The following is a 20,694-nucleotide window of genomic DNA, read 5'->3' as shown; positions in this document are numbered from 1 at the left end:
AGATATTCCCACATGGACTGTCACTGCTCTTGATTTCTTCCTCGCTCTTCACTCCCCACTCTCAACCTTTCTCTTTCACTCTGCACACGCACACACACGAACGCACCTTCCCCGTCTCCCTGTTCTCCTGTCCCTCTGACATTTGGACGTTTGACATGCTGGTTCCAGCCTTTTAGTCATAACGGATGAGTATCTCTAGCAGGGGCTTCAGAATAACTCTGACTCATGACCACGGCTGTCAGATGATTTATGTGCCTTTGCTCTGTCATACATGTAAAGATGTCCCCGATGGGAGCAAGGTTGCTGTGAAATGTGACACCAGTTACGCCCAAACTTTTGGCATCTTCTCCTTCAGTGCAAATGCTCTATCCGTTTCCTCCTCACACTCTCTCCCACAATTTTCCCGCTTTAGAATCCCTCTAAAAAGCAGGCAGATGCTTGTGGAGTCTGTTCGACCTGAGGTGGCAGATTTAGCGTGGGGTCACTGACACAATCTGCCACGTGAGTTACATTCGATTGCAAGTTTGTTTTAGCGCTCCTGCATGAGGTCTGTACTTGTGAAATTATCTCATGAGGGTTACAAAAGAGTAGGAGCTGCATCTTGACTGTGGTATGGTTGACCGTTTTTTAAAAGAATCATTGCCATGTAATATGGAGCTTGTGCACAGTATGCAATTTCTACCACTCGGGGTCTCTCAATTGAAACAATGACAAATGATGTAGCTTGATGACGTAGATTTAAATCTATCTGGTATCGACCAGCAGAACAAGATAATGTATCAAAGTTTTATTCAGTTGTATCGTATAAATTAAATCTACCAAAATAGCTGAAATGAGAGAAGGAGAAAGAAACAGTTTAGCAGCCCTTTTTCTCGCTCTAATGTATTATCTTCCATGTTTCACTGGAAGTCGGTCAAATAAAAGAAACGCACAGTTACCTTGAATGGGACAACGTGGTGTTTAAAGACACCATATGGCACTAAATTTACATATTACACCTTTAATATATCTGTTAATTAACTGTTCAAGTCAACTGCTGAGAACAAGACAGGTATAATACTCATCATCTCATATACCTTAATCTATATTAATAGATTCTACATAAAATGTAGAATCTGTAAGCAGGGTCGTGGATTTTTAGTACGGGAAGTTTTCTGGTTTCTGTTGGTACAACTGGACTAGTAATTTAGCAGGCTTTAAATAATATTTATTTACAGATTCTACACAGAAATGTAGAATCTGTAAATAGTGAAGAAGACAGGCACGTTGATTTCCAGGACAGCAAATGTTCTGGTTTCCGTTTGTAGTACACTTGTAGTCCGAGTAATTATGACCAATCACGTATCAGCAGGCTGCAGCGTATGCAGGAAAAACAGTCAGTGAGGAGAGCAAAAGCAGGCGGAACGTAATGCGCCGTAATGACATCCCGGCTCCCATCAGCTTCACCTGACGATAATTTAGCTTCTTATTAATCTCTATAAACAGACATCTGCAGCAAGTTCAGCTAACAATCTGTCTACAAAAAAAATTCAACTTGAGATAAATTCCCTGATGCGGTGTCACGAAAGCCGTTCAGTGCTTAGATTTCCTGACTCCCTCAAATGCATCAGAAATGATCGATCCGACCTCCGTTCAACAAACGAGCATTTTAAAAGTAGTTTTCTCCTCTTGAGGACAGACCTGACAAGGTTTAATTTTTCCTCTTTACGAATCTGCATCATGATGTGGAAATTTCGGGAAACTTAAGACCCGTTAATTAAAGTAAATCACAAGAAAAGCTATTTATTTTTTGACTTCACACCGCTTTAATAAGCCAGCGTAACTGAGTACTTACAATGAAACTGAGACTCACCACAGATAAACGGCGCTCCTTTGGGAGATTTAATGAGCCAAGAAAATACTGTGTTAAGTTTGCAGACATATCTGGAGGGGCGAAATTTTCTTCACTTTCTATCTGAACACACGGTCGCTTCTCAAGTTGCTTTTTGGCCTACAAACAATGCAGCACGCGGAAAAGGAAGTCTTGACTTGAAGTCCATATTGCCTAACACTGGCCTATACCTGCAAAATTCCCCGTCACTTCCAGAGGCTGTATCGTCATCACATGATCTTAATTAGCAAACAATTTCATGAGCATCCATTTACTATTTGTTGAAATATGGTTGACCGACCAACTGACCGACATTCCCATGGATACACCCATACTTCTAGCATGGCAACAAATCAAGCAGCCCCAATCAGAAATATCTATCTCCCCCTTGCATCCACCACCTGATGAAAGATTTTTTCTTCTCATGACCATATCAGTACCCGAGCATACATCTCACCTGAGGCATCCTGTAGCCAATCTCAGCCTCGCCCTCCATCCAATACCAAATCAAGTCCTAGATTTGTCCCTATCTCCCCTCAGCCCAGGACAGTCTATTACAAAGGCTGACAGAGGGACAGAGAGATAGAGGAGAGAAATTGAGTGTGACTAGACCTGGCACTGACATCATGTTGGTAGTCCTTTAACACACACACACGCACACAAGCACACACACACAGGATATCTGGATGCCACCTCTCATCACAGCACCTCTGCATGCTCCATCTCTCCTCTGTTAACTCGCTGCCTTCTCCTCGTTTTAGTCATAAAAGCTGCAAGGAGCCTTAGAGATGAGTTTCCTCTAAAAGTCATAAAAGAACATTTTCCCCTCTCTCTTTTTTTTTGTGCATCAAGCGCTAAAAAAAAAACCGCTGCGTCATCGAAATGAAGGGAAGGATCGAGGCGCAACATTATCAATGTCACCGCTTTCTAAATAATTATAAATTTGCCAAAAGGCAGAGGCAGAGCGCTGACACTGTTGATGAATTTGGGGCTAATATCAAAATCGTGTCGGCTGAACTGCAATAAAACGCACACACACATCTCTAGAGCAACTGAACTGGTTTCATATTCAGACTTTAAGAAGACTGATAGATCTATGTGTTCATAGAGGAGCTTCTCATATTCCAGATTACATCATAAAGACACAAGCAATTTGGAGGTCAGTAAAAAGTTCCTTGTTGGTTAGGCAATTATAACTTGTCCCTCAGCAGGACCCAGTTTTTAGCAGTGTATTCCAGTTTGGTTGGCTTTTCCCTCCAGACCTGAGCATCTTAAGGCAGCCGTCCTGCACCAATCAAAGGATTAGTTGGTATGAAAGCAACCGTGACGTCTGGATCGAGGACATTAGTTATTAGTTTACTCAGCTGGTTCAATCGTAATAACTGAACAGATCTCCAGGGGCTCTAACAGATAAAGTCTGCGCACTGAGGAAACATGGCTACAGTAAAAAACAGATTAAAAAAAATGGATTCTGTTACAACTTTGAGGTTTTCTTTTTTTTCACCGAGCTGTTTCATAACCAGCTTTTATTACGCTGTCCCTCTCTGTTAAAGTGCAGTTTGTCTCAGCGTAATGGCTTTATATAATCAGCGTAGCTGCAAATTAGCAATCGCACAGCAAAAATAAATAAATAATTACACAAAACCAATCTTCTCCTTTCGCACTGCACAACTATTATTTCACAGCATTTGTCCTCCAGTGAAAGAGAGAGGTGGAGTAGAATGGACACCAAACAAATTTTTAATGACTCAAATGTTTTTGGCTGCACTCGCTCTTTTATCACTGACTCTGATGTGGGCTGAAGCAGCAAAGAGAAACAAACTGAGTGAAAATGTCATTCTTAGGATTGTCAGGACATCCAGCACCAGTTTTGATGTTATGATCAGTTTTGTCAACCCAAAACAAGCTTGCTTACATCTCATGAAAGTATGGATATTTACCAGGACAATTCTTATATAGTGGATAACAACATAACTACTGACTGCCGATCAGTCCAGGGTGTACCCCGCCTCTCGCCCAATGACAGCTGGGATAGGCTCCAGCTCATGGACTGTATAAAAAGATGGACGACATGACAGCTCCCTTAAAGTGAAGCCAAAATATAGCTGTCGCCCCCTGCTGACTGGCTGCTGTATAGGTCATAAAGCCCGCCTCCTCCATGTTAACAGATGGGACATGAGTCAAACTATAAAATAAAAACACACGCCAAATAAATGTTTCTCAAAAATGGTTTCTGTCATTATAGATAGTTCTTATCATGCTGATTTACATCCAAGTGTTCATTTTTCTGATAAGTTCAGTTTTAATTAGTTTTTTGATGCTGTAAAAATGATGATGATTGACAGCTCTGTTAACAAATACGGCTCCTGCAGCCGATCTGTTTCCGGATTAGCAGAGTAGAGGAGGACCGGCGAGAGGAAACGTAACAAAAACAATCACTACAGTCATTGAAGTTTACATATCTGTGAATGTCTGCTTCAGACCAACACAAGAAGCTGTTCTGATGTTAAATCCTTGCTGGTTTTTTTCGATAAGTTAAGTGTGTGTTTTGGTTAGCAAAAGTGGCTACGGCAGCAGCGTCAATCACAGGGGTATTTTTGTACAATGAGAGCAGATGGATACACGTCTTCCATCTATATATACAGTCATTGCTCCAGGCCCCCCTGCGACCCTGAACAGGATAAGCGGTATAGATAATGGATGGATAGATGGATAACATAACTGTCTTACATGTCAGAGCTGTATAATGTCAGCGCTACTGCAAACCAAACATTACCTCCTGCAGCTGCAATTACCAACCACAATCTGTAGAGAGAAATGTGTCTATATAACCACAATGGTCATGTCCAGCATTTCTTCATCAGAGCATTAAAGCAGCTGTCAGATGAAGAGCTGCAGGCGAAAAGCTGAAACGCTGCAACTCCTCGGTAATGTAACCAACAAGACTTTCCTCGGCCCTGAAGTTGTGTGGGAAACTTCAGCATGAAATCAAACTGGAGCCCAAAGTAAATTTGACTGACTTCTTTAAAAACAAGTTGCTGCTCTGTAAACACACCCACTAGTTGCTCCTAACTTGTCATGAAGTAACTAATCTCTATAAACAGTTTCTGCATATGAATACAGCGTCTGTAGGCGGGGGACAAGAGGTTCGCTGTCAGAAGCATTCTGGTTTCTGTTTGTAGTCCGAGTTGTAATGTCCACTAGCGTTTGTGCCAGCTTTAGCTGTATGCAGGGAGACAAAATAATCTTTATCTCTATAAAAAGACACCTGCGTATGAGTTCAGCTGACAATCCAATAGTGGACGTCGTCTCTAAACCACATCTTTATGCTAGCATCTGATGTCGCTAGTTGGACTATGAAGAATGACAAGCGAGCGGAGAAGGAAGTATTAGCCAAAAAATCCTGTATTTTGTATCTGAATAGCTGCTGGCTACGCTTGAAGCCCCAAAAAGTTGGCTGTGGCTCCGAGAGGCGATATTGCCATCAGACCGATTGGTTCCAAGATTTCTTCTTAACTTCTAAAGGAGCGTTTGCTGTAGTTTCATTTCACTGCACTTGGTGTTTACCAAAGGTGTAGCCAAATCCACCAGGAGTGAAATCTATCTAACTAAATAATCCTTCTCTCACATATTTCTAAACATAATCTAATCTGGAAGGGGTTTGCTCTGACTGCAGTTTAACTATAAGCTCTACCCAGTCCAGTCCCTCAGGCACGTCTACAGGGAGGCTGAATCTGGACAAAGTCCTCCCGCTCAGCAGTGCAACGAGATCGGGGATCAAAGAGTACAGCATCTCCTCCTCTGCACCACACTGGGAGCAGCAGAGCAGCATGCAGCAGGGCACAACCAAGTGAGTAAACATCTCTCCAGGGATCCCTCACTGTTTTCTCCATTCTCTGACTGTTCGCTGCTTTCTGTTGAGTAATGAGAACAAAGTCTGTCTACTGGCGGAGGTAACATGCTGGCGCCTGAACACATCCAGGGAGAGTTTGAGCAGATTTTCTTCCTCCGTCTGTGTGACGCTTTCCTCCCCTCTCCTCGCTGTCAGACAGCGTTTCATTCACTTGCCGTCTCACATTTTTTCACTCCCCTCGATGTTTCCTTTTTGGCTCTCCTTGTTGAGTAAACTCCTCCCCATCACTGGCCCTTTTTTTCCCTCAGCTAAGTGAATTTCCTCATTCATCATTTTATCCATTTCAGTACACTTTTCCCTCTCTTTCAGTTGACCCTTGGATTCTCTCCATCCCTCTATTCTGTCTTCTTCCTCAATCTTGTGCTCCCTATTTTTCCTCTTCCACACCGCCTTATCTGTCACTTGACATCATTCACGCTCTCCCTCTTGCTCTCTTTGTTGATGTTGGCAGTCGCTTCTCCCTTTCTCTCTCTCTTCATCTCTCGCTCGACACTGGTCACACTCCTCCTCCTCGTTTTTGGCTTCCCAGAGCCCCCGTGCTGGTCTGTGTCTGTTGGCTATGTCCTTGAACAGAGGTCAGGTGGGTTTCCTCCAGTTTGAAGGGTCTCTCCTCAAGCTGCTGTTTGTCTGTGCATGAGTGCATGTTTCGGGAAGGAGAGTAAATGTTTTCCCCTTATGTGTGTGTGTGTGTTTTCTCTACATACAGAGGAGGGGCCATGCATGTTCTTTCCGGCCAGTTATTGTCCTTGAAATGCACACAACAGGACAAGCGCACACCTGACTGCCTGCATGTGTGTGTGTGATGATGAGTTTAATGTGAGTGCGTGTACATGCACTTCCGCTGCGCTTGTGTCTATGTGTATGCTTACTGTGTACGTGCCTGTGTTTTCTCAGGATAAACAATAACATCCGAGCCTATTATGAATCCGCTTAGCAAACTGACACTGATTATAGGCAGCGCACACGTTCACAAAAAAAACGCGTAAAGCTCCATCTCTCAATCGACTTGAGAGAGCAGAATGACACGAGTGTGTCACAGTTTTTGGGCCAAGATGGCTACGCTTGACCTCAATCAGTCCGTATGGAGAGCACAGCGGGAGGGAGGGGGGGGCGGAGACTTAGCCAGCACCTGAGCAGTTACCGCAGCAACAGCAAGTGGAACAGTTGGCTGGCGACGTCTGGCTGCAATAATGAATTACCTGGAAAAGCCCACTGGGAAGCACAGACTGCTGCTGGCGGTTCGCTGGAGGATTGGAAGCATGGATCTTCATTCTCTATGTAATAAACTGGTCACATTGGGTGTCTGCTGCTAATTGCTGCCCACATTCAGAGCTGAACACCTACCTGAGTGTTTTGGTGGTCATGTCGGCTGCCGTGATGCCGTGATACACCAGCGTTTCGTTCCACACTGGGTTCAGCGTATTCTTCAAGGTTTTTGTGCGTAGCTTGTTTGCCTGAGGAGATAAAGAAGGAAAAATATGAGAAGAAATTTATGGAAAGGGAAGGATCAAAAGAAGAAGAGAGGAATGAGCGGTGTTTAAAGGGCGAGGGAGCAAGCTCGTCAGATCAGAATGAGAGAAAGAGAATAAAAGATCATGAAAAGGAAGCAAAAAGAGTGACACCAAAAGATCAAGGAAGAGGGAGAGAGAGAGAAGGAGTGAGGAAACATCATTTATCTCTGTCCCTCAGGAAATAGCAGACATCTGCTGCCTACTTTGTAGAGGAGAGTGAGAGGACGCAAGGCTTCCCTCGCCTCACCTGTCCGTCTGTCTGCTCCTCAACTTGATAAGACAGCACATTAGCACAAGCCAGACCTCAAAAACAAGCACTGTGTCTGAAACACAACACAACACAGCAGCCAATTAAATCGCACAACACACTCAGCATGAAAAATTAAAGCTTTCTAAGAGAGAAAATGCCCACGAGCCCTTAATAGCTTCACCATCCATAAATAAAGTTTGCAGCCACTTGCTGCCTCATTTCCCACCGTCGCCTTAAGGATGTGCACATCTTGTTTGGATTTTTCATCTGGATTTCCTTGTGTTTATATTGTAATGTGTATGAACCCTGCAAGACATTGGGCTCGCATCCTTAAAAAAATGCATTTTTACTGACTCCATAGATGTTTAAATTCCAGCAATAAACACTTTCAAAGTCAAACCCTTTGGCTTAAAAGTTCTGAACACATTCATGTAAAAGAGTCTTAAAAGCCTCAAAGAGTCCAAGCCAAAGATAATTGGCTGTTCTGAGCTGCAGGGAACCGTAAGTAGAATTTTGACTTGTTTTACTTTATGCTTCACGCCAAAAACTCAATTTAACATAGAGTGAAGATATGAAATTGAGAACGTTAATGTAAACAAATCCCATTGAAAGACCAAAACTAAACTTAAAAGCCTTTAATTTCTTAAGCCTTAGTCTGCTATAAAAAAAACTGCTCTGTGGATCTTCATGGTTATCCAAAAACTATGCGGTACTGTGAAGAAATAAAAATGGATGTGAAAAGCATGTCTCTAAGAAAGATCGAGGCAATAAACTGATTTAGATTCATTTGAAATCTGGTTTAGGATGGGTAATTACCGACAGAGTCACCACTGCTGTGAGCTGCTGTAATTCAATGTAATCTGAGAGATCTCTGGAGACACAGGATAAAATGTCAAAGTGGTAGCAAGCGCTAACATTAATAAATGTGTGGAGCTATAAATGTATTCAATTATTAAATGGGATTTGATGTGATATTTTTTAGTCCATGTCATCCAGTCCTACTCTAAGATGAGGCTAGTAGAATAAAAAGTTAAAGTAGACTTGAGGTCGAAAACAGGCTAAAGTCAAGACTGGGCAGGCAGGGGATAAATTCATCCAATAAGGCATCAGGCCAGCAAGCCGGTGTTTAAAAGTCAGACAAGGAAAATGGCTGGAACACTAAGGCAGAGACCCAAGAGATAATTTGGCACACTCAGAGGTAGGTTTTGTGTGGTAAGCCAGATCCTCAGTCCTGGGAAGTTGACAATGGCCTTCCTCTCTTGTTTCTTGTTCATGGGAAAGTAGAGGATAAAATCTGTGGGAACTTTGGAATAGCCAGCGGCAGAGCTAGGAAGGGTGTTGTGTACATAGTCTACCAACAGCAATAATTTGGACGAGGCGGGGTTATAAAAGGAGATGCCCCACAGAGCAATCTTCCTCTTCTGGTTCACATGCCTTAGCTGCCCATAGGACCACAGGTGAAGCCAAGAGGAAAGGCTGATGGACTCTCCTTAGAGACTGCAAAACTGTCCAGAAAAAACAATGGTAAGTGAAGGTCCTTCGTCAGTGACGATGTCTCTGAGAAGACCGTGAAAGGCAAAAAAAATCTTTAAGTTGCAAATATATTTAAGTTGCAATTGGCTTGGTTTGGCTCACCTCTTGGTTGACGGTAACCCTTCGATTTCACAGGATCCGTCTCCGGCGCGTTCCGTGTGCGCCGCGACCTCCGGAGTCGAACGCGCCCATTCAAGTCAATGATAGTGATTCTACAGCACACGCCGCGGTGCGTCTCCAGCACGTCCCAGAAGCGTGTCTCTGCTCTGCTCCGCTAAAGAGGTTCGTGCCGGGTCTATTTTTGACGGAGGCCGCTTCAAACACGCGACAAGCTGAACAGAGTAGATCGTTCCAAACAGGAAGTCACACACGAAAGCAGCATACAACATCCGGTCATTTCAAAATAAAACAACATGTTCAGACCGGTACAGACTCCCGTTTTTTTTACGTTTATTTTAAGATCAACACAGTGAAATCTCGAAAAAAGAACACTTTTAATTAAGTAGTGTACTCCTCCATGGTAGAAGCACAAAAATCAGATTTCCAAATGAGCAGATAATCAACCTCGAATGTGCAAACTGAACTGTAGTTTGTGTGTTGCTCTGCTAACATTGATGTTATCGCGTGATTTCTCAATTGTCGCGCGATAATGTAGTTCTCCCGCGATCTTGTGATCTCGCAAATCCAGCTGCTTGGGCCAGCGCTCCGCTGCGCTGCGGACCAAGACACGCTTCCTGTGGGCGAGGGCTCGCGCCGTTGACGGACCAGAAACGCGGCGCAGACGGAACGTGCCGGAGGCGGATCCTGTGGGATCGAGGGGTAACTTGGGCAGAGGAATAAATTTAGAGCTGCTAGAACATTTGTGTTACCGGCGAAGATAGGGGAAAAGGTTTGATGAAGAACCGTCAGTGGTTGGAGTGGCCCTTTGGAAGCCCTGCAGGAGAAAACTGTTAGGTGACTTGTTCCTTTAAAGACCACCAGAAACTTTGACGGAGGAGAACCAGTCAAACCTCAAGCTGATCTGGGACACAAATGGGATTAGGAGGACAACCACTGGGAGCTGGATTTCCACCTTGTAACTGCTTTGAATTGTGTTGCAGGAAGTGGTAAGGACCTCCACTGGCTCAACAGAAGTGTCCTTGGAAGTGAACTTGAGGGACAGGGAACCTTGCTTAATATTCATTAAAAGTGGGTGGTTCCAAGTAAAATCCCATTTGGCCCGGCAGGAATTCCGATGCTTGTATTGCAGATTCTTTAGGTCAGTCCAGACCATGAACAGCTGCTCTGTTGCTCCAACCAATGACTCCACTCTCCCTGAGTTAGTAGCTCAACATAGATATTGTTGGGGTTTTCTCTGCTGTGGATATTTGTGGGAGAGGATTGCACAGGTGTGAAGCTTCTGGTCCTCGGGGGGATCACTGGTAGAGCAATGCTCACACTCCTGTGTCAGTTGTGTTGACCTCCTACACACAGTTGTATTGACCTCAAACACATACTGGCCTGTGGGATTGGACAGGGGCTTTGCTTGAAAAAATGCTTTGGCTCCCTAAATGCCTCCTCAGAAGACTTTGAAGGGAGTGTTTTATGGGAGTTGAAGGTAACTTTAGCTCATATGAAAGCCAGTAGAAATTGGCAAACCACAGAAAGCGCTGTAAAATCTAAAGAAAGGGGCCACTGACTGCCTTGACCTTGGTGCGGTCCATGTGGATGAAAGGGACACACAATTGCCCAGTCTTGAGATTGACGATTGGGAGGCAGAGAGATGGTTCAAGCTTTATTTAAGAGCCTTTCTAAATCCAGATACAAAAAAGGAACATTGACTTATGTAGAAAATCAGACAGAAAGGAATTACTGGAAGAAGAGACAGGGCACATCTAAGAAACACAACATGACAGTGACAACTGCCCAAAGAAACTCCCAAGGACAAGTCTGTGTGTGGATTATGTCTGGATGGAGCCCCAGAATGACAGCTAATTTCCTTTTTTTCAGGTTATGGTAAGTGCTTCATGATGAGCCCCATGGGGAGCATGCTGTCTATAAAGCTGGTGTTTGTGCCAGACTCAAAGAACACGTATGGGTCAGGTTATGTAGAGCAATCTGAGCATGTAGCACAGACTGGGATTACTGGTGAACCATGCCTTAAACTTGGCAGAAGGACATGGAGTGGGTGCCTAGTCTTTTTGGGGCACAGTTCCGACTCCCACAAGCAGAACTCGGTTTCACTGGCTAAGAGATGTTTTTGGAGGGATTAGATAAGTCGAGGAGAAGTTCTACGCATCAGTCCGTTAGAATGCACTTTAAGAAGAAGCAATGCTCTCGCCACAGTTCCCAACTTGATGGCGAAGTAACCGCACGCCTTTCTCCTTGGCTAAAATGTTGAAGGGTTGAACGTTTTTGTTACCTTTACAGGTTTCATCTTCAGAAATGAGAATCTTGGCTTCTCTCTCTCCCAATTGGCAGTAGCCCAGTCCCTTGCTCTTCCCAAGAGCTTGTAAAGGACATGCACAGGATAGCCAAGATGGGAAGTTGGGGGATTCACAACAGACAGTGTATTTTGAATCCTGTATTGTTTTATCTGTTTTATTGCTGTTGAGTCTGTTTTGTATTGTCTCTTGTGTATTTGTTGTTGATTTAATGTATTTTAAAGGCCCATCTAGGGACGGGCACTGCAAATTAGCCAAGGCTATAAATGCTGTAGTGTGTGGAATCAGTTTACTTGCTTCATACTTGTCCCTATACAAATAAACATTAAAATGAAATGAAAAACAGGTTTTTAAACCATTTACCAAAATGCAGCTCAATAACGTTGCAGTTAGTCCTACCCTATCAAGTAGATCCCCACGTCTTTTATACCTGGTTGACTAAGTTTACATCATCTGGCTTATCATTGAGACATTTGATAGCGTCTTTCAGATCGCAGGCTAATGAAGTGTCCATTTAAATCTAGATCAATAAGGAACATTACACTTCTGCACCACTATTATTGGCATCATAACCATAAGTATGTATTACCTGTTGTTGTTGATGTAGCAAGAACATATGCTGTTGTTGTAACAAGGACATATGTTGTTGTTTCACTCTTTGCCTGTCTCTATCCTGCATCTCCTTCTATCCCACATATTCGGCCCATCCAGTCGAGGCAGATGGCTGTTCAACATGAGTCTGGTTCTGCTCGAGGTTTTTGCCTGTTAAAAGGAAGATTTTCCTCGCCAATGTGCCGAATGTTGCCAAGTGCTACTCATGGTGATTCATGTTGGGCCTCTCTTTAAATAACATAACAAAGAGTCGGTCTAGACCTGCTCAAGTGTCTCAAGATAACTTTGGTTATGATTTGGCGCTATACAAATTAAATCTGATTGATTGATGAATGATTTGAAACCAAAACGCAGCAGCTTGGTTTAAATCAACTCCGCATAGATTGTCCTGGTGACGTAAATACTCACTAGACCACTGTGACTGTGTATCAGTCCACCACTGAAATCTCCAACCAGTGCACTATACACTCCTCCTGCTTCAGCACCGTTTGATAAAAACCCCAGTTGCCCGATTTAAAGGACCACTGTGTAGGATCATGTAGCATCTAGCAGCAGGGTTGCAGATAACAACCAAGTGTTAACTGCTCGGGGACCACTAGAGAAAAAGGCTGTGTTTGGATTGGTCTGTTCTGTGCTACTGAAGAAACATGGTAGCACAACAGTGCACATTCCTTTGAAGAGGACCCTGCTTCCTCTCTAGATTAGCTCAATCTAATGTAACAAAAATATATTTTCTATTCCATCTCTACCAATAGATCTCCCTAAATCCTACACACTGGTCCTTTAAGGGAGTTCTCTATCTTTTTTAAAGGACTGACCCATTTTTTAAGATTTACATCTTCAGAAGGAATAAATCCGCTCGTGGCTGAGTGCCACAGATTGCCACGGAGAAGTCTGAAAGAATTGAGAGAAGGAATAAAACATTATATATTTTGGTGTTTTGATGGGATTTGTTGACAATATCAAAATGCGGGGTACCGACAGCCTCGTCTTTTAACATTTCCAACAGCATTTAGAGTGGTGAGGTATGTCTCCACCAGTATCATTGAAATGCTGCACACATTGTCATGCATCAACCCATCTATTTATTTGCCTGGGCAGCTGGCGCAAGGTAGCACAGACGTCCCTCTCTTCAGCATCAGGGACATGTAATGCATCATTAACAACATTTAGAATAAAACACTGACACTGCCTTCTCCCAGCATACTGAACACTTTCAATTTGATTTGTAAAGTAAACTTCATAGGCAGACCTTCCATTTATATTTTACATTATGGTATAGAAAAAGAAGTAAGAGGTAAAGAAACTGTGTTATGCTTTCAAAATAGTCCTGCTGGTGTCTGAAGCTTTGCAGATAAACACCTCATCTCTCTCTCTCTTCCTCTCTTCCTTTCTGCTACAGTCAGCCTCTTGCAAGCGCCTAAGGGCCAGATGCTGAACCGTCCCTTCCATCTTCCTCTCTTGGTCTGTTTTTTTGTCCCCACATCCCATTGTTCGGCCTCCCCTTCTTCCACCCTTTTCTCTCATCCCCCGTCCCCTTTTCATTCTCTATTTTCTGCTAGAAACTTCTGGCTTATCTTCAAAAGTCAGCCCTCCAGAGCTTGCTACATGAAGGGAACAAAGTTTTTCGATTCATGTCATTTGTTTGATTCATTAATGTGCAGGTGGAGCCGTGTACGGGCACAGTCACGACTTGCGGCGTTTCACAGCACTGTGTGTGCCAGCAAAACTCGACAAAACATCTATTTCACAAATAATCATCACCCTTCATTGACTGAATGGGGTTGGTTTTCTAAGCACATTTCTTTCCGCATGCTACATCTACAAACACTTAAAACACCGGTTCTCTCTTCTTGCCCTCTGTCACTCCCCGCCTCTATTTTCCCTCTACACTAGTGCTTTTGCATCTGTTTCTAAATGTTTTATCTCTAGCCCTCCATCTGTCCATCACAGTCTCCCTCCTTTTTCTCCATCTGTCTGCACGGATCTTATGTATTTCACACTCTCTCTCTTGATCCCTTTTTCCCAGAGCTGAGGATTGGCTGTGAGAGAATTTCCCATGCACCTCGATTAGGAATGGACAGAGGAAAAAATAACAATGACAATAACAGAGGCACCGGCGACGACTGTGCCTGTGCCTGTTTGTGTGCGAGAATAAGAGAGCGAGTGATAGAGAGGGAAAGACAGATGACGGGAGCATCTCTGTATGACTGTGACTAAAGCCTTAGCATGTGTCTGCAAGGTCACGCGCCGCATGTGTTACAGTGTGTGTTTAACATCACGAGACAGCATGCCCCACTGTATACTGGTAAGAGAGCGCGTGCTGCAGGACGGGAGACTGAGAGGGACGGGAAACGAGCGGGACCTCTTTGTGTGCCTTTGCTCTCTGTATTTTGACAACTCAATCTTGCAGAAACTGAAACCTTTTGTGTTCTGGATTATTCATTGTAATACTCACATGCTGAGTGTGAATGCGGACAAGAGTAGGTGTGTGAGAGTGTGTCAGTCATCCTCACTTCTACACGTGTACGCTCCCACTTTTCAAGTGACGTGGCCCGCGCCTGGTGGGTATTTAACACACGGCTGTTCATGGGTACTTACCTACTCATTGACGCTTTCTCTGCGCCCCCTCCACCACCACCACCTCTACCACCCCTCTCCCCCCCCACATCAACACTCGCCTGTTGACGTGAGCCGTGTAACAATCCTCCCTGTTTCCATGACAACCACCTGCTGCTGTCCTCCCCTCATCTGTCTCTCCCTCCCTCTCTTTCTTTCTCCACTCCCCCCCCCCCTCTTCCCTCCCTCTCAGTTGTCTCCCTTCTCTCTCCCCACACTGTTGGTATTTCAAGGTCAAAGAGGGTCACAGCCGGATAGTGAGATATAGACAGAGATATGGGTGGAAAGTGGGGAAAGGAGAGTGATAAGAAATGGAGGGAAGACAGACAGAGGAAGGCTGGAGGACAAAAATCCCCCAGACGTTGTTATTGTTAGCACCTTAGACCTCAGACAGTTGCCTCACTCAACCTAACTTGGCTCAGCGTCTGCCCCGCGCTTATCATAACCTTATTTTTGTGTCAACCTTGAGCCAAAATGGCCGACAACAGGTTGCATTCTGACAGAGCTAGGGGTTGCTATTGTGGCGAGCTTTATCTTCCCTGCTGCTTGAGCCAAAAACAAGACAAGAGCGGTGCACCAGACCAGAACATGTTTGTGTTCGATAAAGCGGAGCAATGGACGGACCACATTGAGCAGTAACCTGCCGCATTGTGTCTTGCTCAGCAGCTTGAAACGACACGTTTTGTGCAAGAGATTTATGACCTTTTCAGAATCGAGAATCTGCATTTAAATTAAATAGTTTTTGTTTGTTTTGTTCAGCTGAAAAATATATGAATAATTCCTATTCTTGCTACATAAACCAGCCGTTTCTGTGCGCTGAGGGACTTTCCTGCGGCAGTGTCGACGTGCGGGACAGCCCAGTGTGGTAGCATGTTACATTAATTGCCACTGAGGTAAGGTTGGAGTAATGACCTTGCTAGCCCCGGGGAGAAGATGAAGCTTGACGTATGGATCTGCCAGCCCATTGGAGTCCATGGCTTTCAGTCCCTGTGGGCACAAACAGACACACAGAGATACACACTGTGTCAAAAGTGACGTCATCACGCCTTCAAACACTTCACACAGATGACAGGGTCAGAAGAAGACCTCTTATACTGTAGTTACAACTCTAAAGTGCCTCTGGGTGTTTCTCTCCATGCTGCTATTTTTTCTACCCTCCAAGACTCCTTTTGTGTTGTCCTCAGGGGAACCATGCAAGGGGCTTTACATAATTAACGTCATGTGACAGTACACAATGTGTAATGCAGGGCCGGTGTCCTTGTACAATGGCCACACCAAATGTGGAGGCGCAACATCTTCCAACATTTCGCAGAGCAATGAGATGATTTTGTCTTGAATTTCATTGTCTTGAAAAAAAGCGGCTGAGGGTGTGTGGGGGACACAGGGAAAAAGCCGTCTGATGTCTTGTGCAAACTTAAAAGCATTACAGGAGAACTGTTTTGATTGGGCCTTAAAGGAGGATTATGCAACCACACACACACACACACAAAAGGACAGACATCTGTTTTATATGAGAAAGATATTGAGCGTACCTTTGCCTTGTGAATAGTACAATGAAGACAGTTGTTCTCCTGATCAAAGAGCAGATTGAACTCCAGCGTTCCCAGGTAGGCTGAAAAAACACACACAACAACTGCAATTACTGCCAGTAAAGGGACAAACACGCAATCGCACACACACATGGAAAAACTCTGAGTCATATTTGTAGCAGATGGCCTCTTAAAAACATGCCGGTGCCTAATATGAATTGATCTGTCTTGTTTGATTACTGTTTGGGAATGAGCAGAAACTTGCAGGCCGAGTCCCGCTTTTTGCAACAATGTCTAATAAATCATCGGAGGCGCCGTGTCGCATAAAGTGGGAGTGACAAACACTTCTGGCAAAATGCTTGACTCCACATTTACTCTGCAAGCATATGTTGTGCTTCTGGGGAAAGTGCAGAATCTCATTTTGAGTTAAAGAAAAAGATGATGCTGAAAGTTTTTAAGATTGGGTGCGTTGTTTTTCTGCTGCAATGCTTTGTAATTCTCAAATGAATAAACACAGAAGCCAAATATAAAACAGCGAACACAACTTTTCCACCGCAAAACTTCCCCTTCTTCAACTCACTGTCATCGTCATCAGAGTCGACAGTCTCCTCCCTCTCTCCATCGTGGCTCTCCCTCCTCTCCCCATCCTTGTATCCTCCGCCCGTCTCCCCGTTGAAAGTCTCCTCTTTCAGGATCTTCTTCTCCCTCGGAGGCGGAGGCGTGCAGGGGTAGTCGTGAAAACGTGGGAAGAAGTCTGAGATCTGCGGGATGGGGAGGATGGGGCCCGGGCACACGTTGATGGCAAAGTGCTCCTGCATAGAGATCTTGACCGGCGAGGGAGGGGGGAGGGCGGTGGAGTGGGGCGTCGCCGAGGGGGAGGAGGCGGACGAGGAAGGGGTGGAGGTGGAGGAAGGAGGGATGGCGAGGTGGGAGGTGGAGGGGGGCGGCGGGGGTTTGGAGACGCTCATGTGGACTGTCGAACGGGACTGTGGAGTGAAAACGAAAGGGTGAGACGGAGAGAGAAAGAAATGAATAAGGGAGGACAAAGAGAAGAAGAGCTGGGATCATAGTGAAGGGGAGGAACAAGAGGCTCAAACTAGAAAAGAAAAACAAAACAAGAGTCACATCTCTGCCTCCTCCGAGTGTCCAGCTTCCTCCTCTCCGAATGCGTACAGCAGCAGCAGCAGCAGCAGCAGCAGGGGTCAGCTCTATTCAAGGCGAGTCAATGTGGGCAATATGTTGAAATTCACAGCACATCTAAAAGCTCCAGGAGAAAGCTGAAATATGCGTCTGCTCCCATCAGCTGATGCAAACCTGACTTCTCAAAAGCCAAAATAGAATTTGCCAGAACCCTTGGCACTTCAAGTGTGACTCACACATTGTGTCAGCAGCACACCAAGTCTGCACTCTGAATTAATATTCAAATGTAGTGCAGTAAAGTATGAACAAGTGATGTCACTTGTGTATCTGCACTTGCCTCTAATCCTTCCCTTATCTCTCGCTTTCACTCTTCCCTCTCGCATCTGCAAGCCCCCCTGAGCAATATTTACATAATACTACTTGAAGCCTCACTCACTCTTTACCATATTTGTCAAATGAAGTGTCATAACTGTTACCAAACTCTAACCACGTTAAGCCAAATGCAATCATTGCCTGTTTTGCTTATGCGCTCCCACACTGCCTCTGTGTCTGTCTCCAGATCTAGTTTGATTCCAGTGATCCGAGGGACAAACTTCAAACTGGGACGTGACAATTTTTTCTCCTTTGTTTACTGATGCTGTCCCAGATTTTATCCAATAAGTAAAAGATGACAAAAATGGATGCCGTCTGAACCTAAAAAACATACCGCCAGTCAACAAGACACTGTTGCAGATCCACTCTATGAACAAGCACCTCAAAGGAAAACAAGAAGGAGAGACCCTGTCGCTGCTTGTAATTTCTATTTTGCTACGTCCAGGACATTTCTTGGCATCAACCCTTAGGTAGTGACTGATGCCAAGAAATGTCCCTTGTAAATAACAGCGCGGAGCGTTTGAGGACAGGAGTCTATACGAACGTCTTACACGGCTGTGTTTAATACTTGATTCTGATTTGTCAATTACAGCATTCTAAGGGTCGGCTATTTTTGTATAACGGACTGCTGTTAAGAAGAACGGCACGTTGCTACGGACGCAGCTCTAGTCGCAGACTCTGGAGGACTTATTGTGATCATATCACACTGCAGAAAGAAGAAGTCCGGTGCATTTAATGCTGCCTGTTTATAGTTATGTGTTTATGAGCCTGTTGACTGTGGCCAAAAAGAAAAGAAGAGAAAAAGAGGGCTCACTTTAATAAGGGTCCAATGTTTACCATTTCTATGGATGCAGCCTGAACTGTATAATCTAATAGACTATTTGTTGTAGCAGAAGAAATTATATATTTTTATATCAATCGTTTCCGAATCAAAACTTTGTGTCAAATTATTGATATGCTCATGCTATATAAGTAGCCGTGCAATATACGGGATAACGCACAGTGAGCAGGGTGTTATAGTGGAATGAAACCCACCTGCTCACTGTACATTATACCTTACGTTAGCCACTGTAAGCACAGATCCAAGAGGAAGATGCCAATGTCGTTGACCCAGGGCAGGTTGGGGCACACTTGAGTGTTGTGTAAACACAACCTACAAATCATACTCATTCTGCCTTCAACTACATGACCCAACTACATCACCCCTGCAAACACGGCTACACAGACAGGTCATTTAAGGATGCGAGACACGTGTCATACCCCCTTTATACAAATGTTGCATATGTTCATGTCACTGCTGTTCAGTGTCAAAATGCACCCCCTGTCCATGTGTTGTCTTTGTGTTTTCAAGCTTATCCTTTATCCCAAATGAAAATAATGCAGCTCTTTTAGTTTCTGATTGATGCATCTGTTAAGGGGACGCAAATAAATAGCCTATTTGGTCCCCTGCGATTTGTCTTGTGTTGCTTTCAAAACTCATAAATCAAAGTCTTAACTCCAGGGCTGAGCTAATTACATTGATATTTTCATTATCGGTCAATCTGTTGTTGTTTTCAGTTACTTGATTCATTGTTTGGTGATAAAATGTCAGAAAAGAGTGAAAAACGACCGTAAAGTTTAAGCTGACTTCTTGGAACTGTTGGTTTCGTCTGACTGACTGTAGCAAAGATGTTGCATTTACAATAATCTTCACATTAATGAGGCTTCATACTGAGCAATATTTGCATTTTAAATGAGTTGGCAAATCACTCATCAAAATTGGGGTCATTTGTTTTATCAACTAATATTTTACTTACAGTGTTTGAGCTCATGTTTACTTCTATCCTTCTTACAAATGCAGCTAAACCAAAGACATTTGCCTTTTTAAAAAAGTTAAGATAAGTCATTTTTTCTCCTCATGTCTTCCACCTTCATACATAACATGTTGCTAATATCTAAAGACACTGAATGTTCTCAGTTATGCGTGGACGCCATGCAAAAATCTGACAGAACAAAAAGTGCTGAGGTGATTCCTCACTGCAGGTGGAAATACTTCGATTCTATCAATAACACACCTCTCCTGCATCACGAAGCACACTGGCTGTTTCCTTTATACATACATGAAATACATGTTTATTTTCTGACTAATCTTTAGTCACCCAAGCCGACACCATTTAAATCCAAACAGCACCAGACCGAACTCAGCGGCAAACTTGCATTTCCTCGAGCACATGCCTCCTTCCTCACTACAGAGTTCCAGTCCTCAGACACTCTCTCTCCTTCACACACATGTGCGTTAAAAACCACACACACACACACACAGATAACAACCCCTAATCAGCTTGTTCCCATTTCCAATACCTCACTCATTCTGCTCTTATGTAACAAAACCCAAATTCAACGCTCGTGTCCCCGCGCAAAAATCAGCACTTGCAGCATGTTGCTCACAAACTCAACCGCTCACACCGGTCTGACGCACAGGGACACACACACACACACGCATGCAGACACATGTGCACACACGCACAAATATAGACATGGACACAAAAAAACGTACCCAGGGACAGTCTTCATCTGTGCCAGCACTCCATCTTGCCTGCTCTCACGTCCTCTGTTTCTCACACACGGAGGAGCATGCAGACCAGCTTTGAGTCAATATATCCCGCTGTACTCCCTCTCTCTCTCTCTCTCTCTGTTCGTTTGCTCTCCTCCTCTCCTCTCCTCTGTCCCTCCCTCTTTCCCTTCCCCTTTACTTGTGACGTATCTGGTTAAAATCCCCGTCAGTCCTTTGCAGACTGTGCATGTAGTGCTGTCACTCACTTTTTCTCAGCAGTGGGGAGGTTTTAAGGAAACCCGCGAAAAAAAGAGACGTATGAGTGTGTGTGTGTGTGTGTGTTTTGATGATTCTGGTGGTGGGCGAGAGGGGGTACAAAGAGAGAGAAA

The 20,694-nt window shown here is 44.2% G+C and overlaps 1 protein-coding gene across 1 annotated transcript in view; it reads right to left on the bottom strand.

The window, feature by feature from the left end:
• The window catches only part of doc2g (double C2-like domains, gamma), a 45,864-nt gene extending 25,448 nt beyond the window's left edge, over positions 1–20,416 (bottom strand). Inside the window, exons 1-5 of the mRNA XM_069666659.1 lie at positions 20,309–20,416; positions 16,841–17,246; positions 16,264–16,343; positions 15,644–15,718; positions 7,128–7,237 (exon numbers count right to left, since the gene is read on the bottom strand). Coding sequence (XP_069522760.1) covers positions 7,128–7,237; positions 15,644–15,718; positions 16,264–16,343; positions 16,841–17,228 — 653 coding nt within the window. The 5' untranslated portion in view covers positions 17,229–17,246; positions 20,309–20,416. The remainder of the gene's footprint in view (positions 1–7,127; positions 7,238–15,643; positions 15,719–16,263; positions 16,344–16,840; positions 17,247–20,308) is intronic.
• Positions 20,417–20,694: the final 278 nt, after the last annotated feature.

Source organism: Semicossyphus pulcher, unplaced genomic scaffold, assembly GCF_022749685.1.
Source record: "Semicossyphus pulcher isolate SPU_LCO1_2020_fin unplaced genomic scaffold, fSemPul1.0.p SCAF_17, whole genome shotgun sequence".
Classification (NCBI taxonomy): Eukaryota; Metazoa; Chordata; class Actinopteri; order Labriformes; family Labridae; genus Semicossyphus; species Semicossyphus pulcher.
This window is presented reverse-complemented; position numbering and strand designations above follow the sequence as displayed.